This window comes from Guyanagaster necrorhizus, assembly GCF_019112545.1.
Source record: "Guyanagaster necrorhizus MCA 3950 unplaced genomic scaffold BT62scaffold_33, whole genome shotgun sequence".
Classification (NCBI taxonomy): domain Eukaryota; kingdom Fungi; phylum Basidiomycota; class Agaricomycetes; order Agaricales; family Physalacriaceae; genus Guyanagaster; species Guyanagaster necrorhizus.
The window spans coordinates 442,323-449,689 of NW_025064912.1; the positions used below are offsets into that span (position 1 = coordinate 442,323).

General features: G+C 48.6%; 5 protein-coding genes across 5 annotated transcripts; 4 read left to right on the plus strand and 1 right to left on the minus strand.

Annotated features, from left to right (window-relative positions):
- Positions 1 to 364: 364 nt before the first annotated feature.
- Positions 365 to 784, minus strand: BT62DRAFT_463410 (uncharacterized protein). The gene is made up of 2 exons (XM_043181009.1): positions 585 to 784; positions 365 to 532 (listed from the first exon to the last, which is right to left on the minus strand). The coding sequence occupies exons 1-2, from the start codon at positions 702 to 704 to the stop codon at positions 449 to 451; spliced, it is 204 nt and encodes a 67-aa protein (XP_043035511.1). The 5' UTR covers positions 705 to 784; the 3' UTR covers positions 365 to 448.
- An 829-nt stretch (positions 785 to 1,613) lies between these two features.
- Positions 1,614 to 3,251, plus strand: BT62DRAFT_955400 (uncharacterized protein). The gene is made up of 3 exons (XM_043188335.1): positions 1,614 to 1,674; positions 1,728 to 2,108; positions 2,167 to 3,251. Exons 2-3 carry the CDS (start codon positions 1,728 to 1,730, stop codon positions 3,088 to 3,090), a joined length of 1,305 nt encoding a protein of 434 aa, XP_043035512.1. The 5' UTR covers positions 1,614 to 1,674; the 3' UTR covers positions 3,091 to 3,251.
- A 939-nt stretch (positions 3,252 to 4,190) lies between these two features.
- BT62DRAFT_936668 (uncharacterized protein) lies at positions 4,191 to 5,182 on the plus strand (the record flags this gene model as incomplete). Its single annotated transcript, XM_043187170.1, has 3 exons — positions 4,191 to 4,535; positions 4,561 to 4,917; positions 5,055 to 5,182. The coding sequence occupies 2 exons, from the start codon at positions 4,191 to 4,193 to the stop codon at positions 4,915 to 4,917; spliced, it is 702 nt and encodes a 233-aa protein (XP_043035513.1). The 3' UTR covers positions 5,055 to 5,182.
- A 35-nt stretch (positions 5,183 to 5,217) lies between these two features.
- On the plus strand, positions 5,218 to 6,117 carry BT62DRAFT_1079737 (uncharacterized protein; the record flags this gene model as incomplete). The annotated part of the gene is made up of 4 exons (XM_043179517.1): positions 5,218 to 5,480; positions 5,533 to 5,563; positions 5,644 to 5,835; positions 5,869 to 6,117. The coding sequence occupies 4 exons, from the start codon at positions 5,218 to 5,220 to the stop codon at positions 6,115 to 6,117; spliced, it is 735 nt and encodes a 244-aa protein (XP_043035514.1).
- Positions 6,118 to 6,445: 328 nt separating this feature from the next.
- On the plus strand, positions 6,446 to 7,367 carry BT62DRAFT_463514 (uncharacterized protein; the record flags this gene model as incomplete). Its single annotated transcript, XM_043181010.1, has 1 exon — positions 6,446 to 7,367. A coding segment is annotated over exon 1 (504 nt), but the record flags the coding sequence as incomplete, so codon positions are not given.

The following is a 7,367-nucleotide window of genomic DNA, read 5'->3' on the forward strand; positions in this document are numbered from 1 at the left end:
AAATCAATAGAAAGGTATCAGGGATTCTAAGGCACCACATTATTTGAAATAGAGCATAACAGTCTTGTGTTCCATATTCTAGACTTCAACAATATCTACTTTCAATTTCATGTCATAGATACTTCAAAATTGTATTCTTTTGGGCTTATCATATAGACTGGCCCTTCACATTCTAATGCACATTGAAAAGTATGAGTCAACCATGGCTACTACAGCACAATCAGATGCACCATTATCAATCAATCATCAAGGATCTTCCAGTTGGTACAAAGCCTTCATTGGTTTTGAAGTGCTCTGCTAGACCCTTGAGTTCATCCTCCAAGCTCTCAACTTGAAGTCTATCTTCTGGAAAATCCAAATCATCCTGACATCAACAGCTAGAACATCAGCTTCCGAAAATCCACAAAATAAGTATACCATGGCTGCAGCATCGGAATCATCATCAAAGTTATGGTCCAAAGAAGATTGCTCTGGATTCTAAAGAAATTTGCGTTTCAATTAAGGAAAGCAAGGAGCAAAAATCAAATAGTGCCTACAGAATTCATCTCAGTGAAATCTCTGGAAGTACCGACAACTTCCCATACCAATGGGGCATCGTGTACCTCCGGGTTAGCAGGCCCTGCATGCTGCCATGTCTCCAAAGAGAAACTTGGTTTGGTATCAATTCTCGAATGCCATAGTCGCTCGTTGTGGACTGTGTGCATACGATGGAACCTCACAGCTGTGTTACAAGATGGATTTCAGGAAGCGAAGCGCTGACGGGAAGTTTCTAAGGTGTGACCAGTTATTCTATTTAACGATTCCTAGTTATACTTAAGCAGACCAGTCCTCTGTGATTATTACCAATCATTTCCGTAAATCCGTGCTATGAGCTTTCTCATCATCTATTAATATTTATCATGGATACCTTGCTAGGTGCCAGCCACAGAAAGGTAAACTGTCGACACTGTGGGATGAAGGATGTCAAACCCAAGTAAGGTGGATATACTGTATTTACAATGAAAACCATCTCCGTTCAGAGTTCTCTACCGAAAGAAGTGATCCTATTAGCCATAACCCGGCAGTGCAATGTAACTACCATGGAACAAGCGGTCATGGATTACTAGATCCTGCCGACAATTCGAAGGCATTAGTCATTTCTACGAACTCCCGAAGAATTTATCGGCACAGGGAACGTTTCGTGATGAGGAGCTAGTTGGTTTAATTGATACACAATCGCTGCTCACTGCATCCTCACTTCCGGAGAAAGTATGAAACCACATCAAACCTTAGAAGTAATTTTAGGTCCTTGACTGTTTGTGGTATGGCACATGTACCTTGTGGCGTCTATGGCGCCAATCATCTCATCCGCTGTTGCTGGCAAGATCTTGGTCCCGAAGTTATCGGACTCCGAGTCGGTTCATTTACCGTACCTTCGAGCTCCCAGTCCTTTTGAACTCGATTCTTAGGGGAGATTTACCGCAGGAAAGACGCTCTAAAGTTGCAAGTCGCAACATGATCGAGTTCTACTCAAGCCGTAACGATCAATGGAAACAGTGGCAGCATCACAACAGCTATTATGTAACAGCCTCGTCACTGATTTGAGCCGTTATAAGCGCCTACTGGTGGAGCCGCGTGTGTACCTCCCACCACCCACGCAAGAGCCACTAATTAAGTGTCTACCTCCCCCAATTTGTAGGTGCTCTCGTCCTCTTCAAAGGTTGTCCCGGTCGCTCATATTGAATAAGATGACACAGAATCTTAGACAACCGAGAGAACACGCCAATGCGCCTATCAAGTTTTCCTCAGAAAACAATTATGTGAGTATTCGCCTTCGCCCTGTCGACCAAGAAAACACTGAAATTCCAGCGCAGGATATAATTAGCTTGCTCGAGCAGTACGAGAAGCAGCTGGCGATACATTATGAGATGGCAAGTGGAACAACACCAGATGTTGATTCGGTGGCGGTGTTCCAAGAGGCAAGAGCTAGGGCGATGCGCAAGAAAGACAGCTCTTCCGTTCAGGCATATCAATTTCTCCACCAACTCTATCGCATTAGGCTCCGATTTCATTACAAATCCATTACATCACCGTTCCTTGCGAAGCAGGACAGCCCCTCGACCATCGAGGTAGGCAATATTCGGATTCTTTACCATAGGAATATGCTTGCTAATCGCTGGTTGGAAGCCACCTCTTGAAGTGGAGCGCTCAAGATTCTGGGCAGTGATAATAGGCATCGACGCGTATGATTCGTATCCATTGCAAGGCTGTGTATCCGATGCCACTTCAATGGAGAAATACCTGAAAGAGGACTTGGGCGTGCCGCAAGAACGAATACAGTTACTTCTTGGTTCTGAACACAGCTCGTCCGAAGATCCCTCCTTTCCATCCCGTGTCAATATTGTAAACACGCTTCTTGGTCTCATTGATAACCCTCAAATCGAAGTAGGTGATAATATCGTCATCTACTTTTCGGGGCACGGTTCGGGCTATTTCTCAGACGCATCCTTATACCGCGACGCCGATTCTGAGGAGGACGATGGGAGCGCTGTTGAAGTAGATAGATCCATCGAGACCATCTGCCCCATTGACAGAGATACCTTCGATGCCAGCGGGTTACGAGTCCCTGACATCAGCGACCGCGAGATCAACGCCGTCTTCCAACAGATCTGTCGAAGCAAGGGGCACCGAATTACTTTTATCCTCGACTGTTGTCATTCTGGTGGACACATTCGGCATTTCCCTGAGCCTGGTACACGTACTATTCCCCCACTACCGCGCGCGTCTCTTCAACGCATGCTCCACATGGCCGATGGCAGCCTTGGTCGCTATCCTACGTACAAATCGATTTTGGCGACGGATTGGCGTCCAGACATGTCTTCTCATGTCGTTCTCACTGCGTGCAAGGAATACCAAACAGCGAGAGAAGTGGAAACAGAAAGGGGGTATGGAGGGATTTTCACCCACGCGCTTATTGGTACCCTTCGAACAGGGAATCTGAGTGAGGAGTCGACGTATGTTGATCTTCTTTTTTCGCTTCCGCGGAAGCGCGGTCAGACTCCTGTTGTTGCTGGGAAGCATAAGCGTGAGCGCCTCTGGTACAAGGACTAGGTAGGCGAAATGTAGCTCGCTATATTCTCCTCATTCCAGCTTCCAACGTATCCCATTCTTGAGCCTTAATGTCCGAGATATGTTAACTATCAATGATAGGACCCTCTATCACCAAAATATGTAGATGCCGTTCAGAATCCATTTGCTGCATTCAGTACACGGAGCAACAGAACGGAAAATGAGCACACACCCAAACAGCAGTCTCTAAATGCCGAACCTGGCAACAAGACATAGCTTCGACCATTGAAGAATTCAGTGATGTCCTGGAAACGCTTGTCCTGACCACCAACTGGATCGACAACCCAACTGCTTGTCGTCAATCCTGTGTGGTATGAATTAGTATATATATGTTGGACGTCGCTCAAGAGAATAAGCTCACCGCCTGAGTTGGTATCGATAATAAGCGTCAAATCTTTAAAAGTGATCGGACGTATCGCAGGTCGGGGTATCAATTTGGAAGGTCAGAGCACCCAAAGAGCTCGGAGCTGGTAGGCGATATTTGACTAAAAGACGAGCTTATGCTCGTCTTTTAGCAACGAGGAAGAAAACCTGGCATACCGACTGGACATGCGATCCCAACCTCTGCAGCAGTGTCTGCCTCGAGTGATGAGGATGGACTATACAAGGCCGAGTTTTTTGGTGCAGTGCCAGTTTGTATGATAACAATAGCTTAATAGTCACGAAAGTAGAAGTCATGGTTCAATAGCAGGAGTGAATAGCAAGCAGCGAGGACGGCAGCTTGAAACACCAGCTCAGACAGAGACCCCTTTTCTAGGAAGAGTTCGGAATTGCAAGCAAGAGCCTCTCGAAAGACACAAAAATGATGTATGTACACGCATGCAGCCAAATTATAACCCTAACCATAATAAAGGTAAGGTTAGGTTTACATTCAATATCTGGAGGGGGATCATACCCTATATAAAGCAGTCCCATCCTTCCCCAGGCCCTCACACCTCTCCCTCAAACCACCACTATCGACAAATCTCACCCTTCCACGCCTCCTGCCTACGTCCGCACTCATTCAACCAGAACCTCTCCTTTCATCTGTGAGCATTTCTTCTTGCTTCACCGTGCATGTCCAACGAGAAAACGAGGCAGCGATGACAACGCAGCAGGGTAGGGAGTCACGAGAACCGTATTCGTTACCACCAACGGCGTTCTACACCCCATCGAGGGCATCTCGCGTTATTCCTGTCTATAGCGACGCGCAGTTGACCACGCCGGTCCATGTTCACCGCCATTATGTATCCAGACCCGACGCGTCCTATCCGCGATCTGTACGCGAATATACCGCGCCGCCCTCGCCGTCCATCCTCGGTAAACCGCGCCATCGTCACGTCCCGCCGCCATCTCAAATAGAAAGCAATATCCAGACGGTTGTGCATCTACTGTTGCGTCCGAGCCGAGGGGAGATGATGATGGTGCTTGACTTTGCTCAGTCTGGCGTGCGTGCGTGTTCTTGGTTATGAGGCCTGCGTCAATGAGGCGGCGACCAGCCCGCCTCTTCCGTCACTGGCCATCATCCACCAAAAGCTTCCATGGCCCATAGTCATACAGAGGTCGGGCGATCGAGAATGGGTCACGGTCGCCGACGTTGTTAAGACGCTATGGTATGCTCTGCACATACGCGACGCCTTACAGACGTCAACATCGTCACCGTCCCTCGAAAGTCAGGACGATGCGCCTTTTGACGGTCGTCGAAGCATGCGAGGCTGCGACGAACAAGAAGTGGTCCGGCGGCCCAGACTGGTGTACTTGAGGGGAAAGACACGATTTATGGGACTCCGCGCTATAGGAGGCGACACCTGGGAACTACTTGCTGCATAGGGCGCGTAGGTCGCGCCTATGCGGCCGTCGGGATATAATTTTTGAAGCGAGAGCTGGAGACTCATGTATGTACTATCAAAGTTGTATCAGTTATACGCAACAGACAAAGACAATGGACTACCTCTAGAAGAGCTTACATCTCTTTGGCCTAGTCTGAGTGCCGGTGCATAAAAGGGCGACAACCATCGACATTGAGAGCGACACTGCTCAGCTATCGGTGACGATGACCCTTAACCCTAGGGAAAAGTGGGGTTAGGGTTACACTCCTAGTGATTCCCCAATTGTTTGGTATCTCCCACCATGCTTCTCTCGCCGACGAGCTCCGTTAGGCAGACGAAAGGGCTCTGCACATCACACATGCAGCATCGGTCTTCTTTCCCAATACCCTACGTCACCACTGCACAAAGCGCTCTGCCATTGCACATCGATGCTATTCTCGAGTGCGAATACGATGTCAGCGTGATCCGCGGTGAAATGAGGGCCCATAAATTCGGTATCGCAGATCGTCTCATTAGAGCCAACGAATACTGTGGTGAAGATTTTCTGGAGATTCGGCAAGACAGGTACTAGGTCAAGGTTGTAAGGTGGAGAACGCGGGCCGAATGCTGTATCAAGCAACAAACATTGCGATCTAACAGGTGCCCACGTGCGCAGCAATATTGAAACGGGCTTCTCAGAGCGCATCTGGAAAATGGCTTAAGCAACCTACAAAATCACGGCCGTTAGAACTCGAGTGCTGCAATAACAGCACCCACGATTTACTGCGACATGAGCACAGCATCCTCTCAGAGCTTTTCCTCCATTGCGATGGCTGTCACCACGATTTTCGTCACAAGCATCCATCGTCTACTAACGACGATTCATCCCGCCCGCGGCCCTGCTACCATGGCAGCATATTTGACCATCGGCATGCTCATCGTTACCGCCTTTTTGGTACTGAAGTTCTAAAAGCTGAGGGCTAGGATGCGGCGCTGGGAATTGGCATGGGATAGACATGAAGGGCAACTTGAAACTGACGTGTCCGCGTATGGCGACGAAAAAAAAGCATCGCTGAGTGGCGAGATAGAGCTAGCGCTTGCTAAAGAGGCCCAGACGGGCGACATCGTTCCGGTGAATGATATGGGAGAGAGCACGAATACGTTGTCTATCGAAGAAGGAAGCTGGTTGTCGGGGAAAGTGCAGTACTACTACCACGGATGAGTGCCGACTTCACCACAGCCTTCATAATTACGTACCCGCTGGTCTTTTCGCCTAACGTTCCCTTCAACTATTATACTCCTTCGTTATTGAAACGCAGTTTCAGTGCTTCGTTCTGCGATAGAGTATCTGTCAGAGGGAGAGATAGGTTCACAAAAAATATACTGACCTTGATTGGCCTTAAACTTGATTCTCTATAGATTGTCTTGGTCCTATACCATTCCTTAGCCTTAGTGGGTGCATCGGAGAAATTCCCACTCACCATAAATCACAAATAACGAAGATATTCTCAGCACCGGGCGATCAAATTGCCTTTGACAAGCTGTATTGTAACGGACGGGCCCGTTCTACTTCCTTTTTCGTAACATAAACCCGGACTTTATTTGAACTATGCTTATCTATGCACTCCACTCTTATCTACGTATAAATACTTGGTCGTGCCTAGAATTACGCCAGTCTTTCTTACCTTTTCCCCCCGAATCGAGGTGTCTTCAACCCGGTCCTTGATTCGTCCTTGTGTGCCGCTACTGACTATCATCGCTAACGTCACATATTTTTGACCTCAGAACAAGAAACCTCGCTTAATCGACTCCTGAATCGACGGGCCTAACCCCAGGAAAGCGCTGGACTGATCACCCGGTTCTCTCTTGGCTTCGCCCCGTCACCCTACAGACTCTGCTTCGTTTACTACCTCTTTCTGCACTCGACCTTCTGCTTTCTTCTTTTCTCTCTCGAATCACTAGACATTAATGTCTCGTTATCAGCTACGTAGCCGGGGTCCCTTGACGACCCCAGTGCCTCCGGCCCCTAATGTCGCTGCTCAGGTGCAGCAGACTGAACATGATGAGTCCCCTTTGACTAGCTCCAGGGATACTGACTCTTCCAGAAGAAACCTGGCTATGCTCGAGGATCGCTCCGCGAGCCTGAGTATTCGCACTGCCCTGCCACGACGTCGTGCTGCCAGCGACGCCGGGGTTATGCCGAAACCCTCTCACCTTCGTGGGAGTGGTGGACGTACTTCTGCTTCATTGGAGTACGAAGATGCTGTGGAGTTCTCTCTCTATACAGCTGAACGTGATGACCAAGCTGGTCAAGCGTATGACACGAGTTATGACTCGATGCCAGGGGAATGGCCGGATGGCAATCCCGAAGATGGCCTGCCCGACGACCGATCTGAGGGTCAGAACACGGCGCATGGCCTTGAACATGAGGGTAGACGTACCTTACATGTAGATGAAACTAGTATTGCTAGT

Bases quoted from the DNA above. Each gene is read 5' to 3' on its own strand.
- BT62DRAFT_463410 (XM_043181009.1), bottom strand. From the start codon at position 704: ATGCACACAGTCCACAACGAGCGACTATGGCATTCGAGAATTGATACC. The intron at 533-584 runs GTATGGGAAGTT...TGAATTCTGTAG, and splicing joins AGGTACACGATGCCCCATTG to GCACTATTTGATTTTTGCTC.
- BT62DRAFT_955400 (XM_043188335.1), top strand. From the start codon at position 1,728: ATGACACAGAATCTTAGACAACCGAGAGAACACGCCAATGCGCCTATC. The intron at 2,109-2,166 runs GTAGGCAATATT...GCTGGTTGGAAG, and splicing joins ACAGCCCCTCGACCATCGAG to CCACCTCTTGAAGTGGAGCG.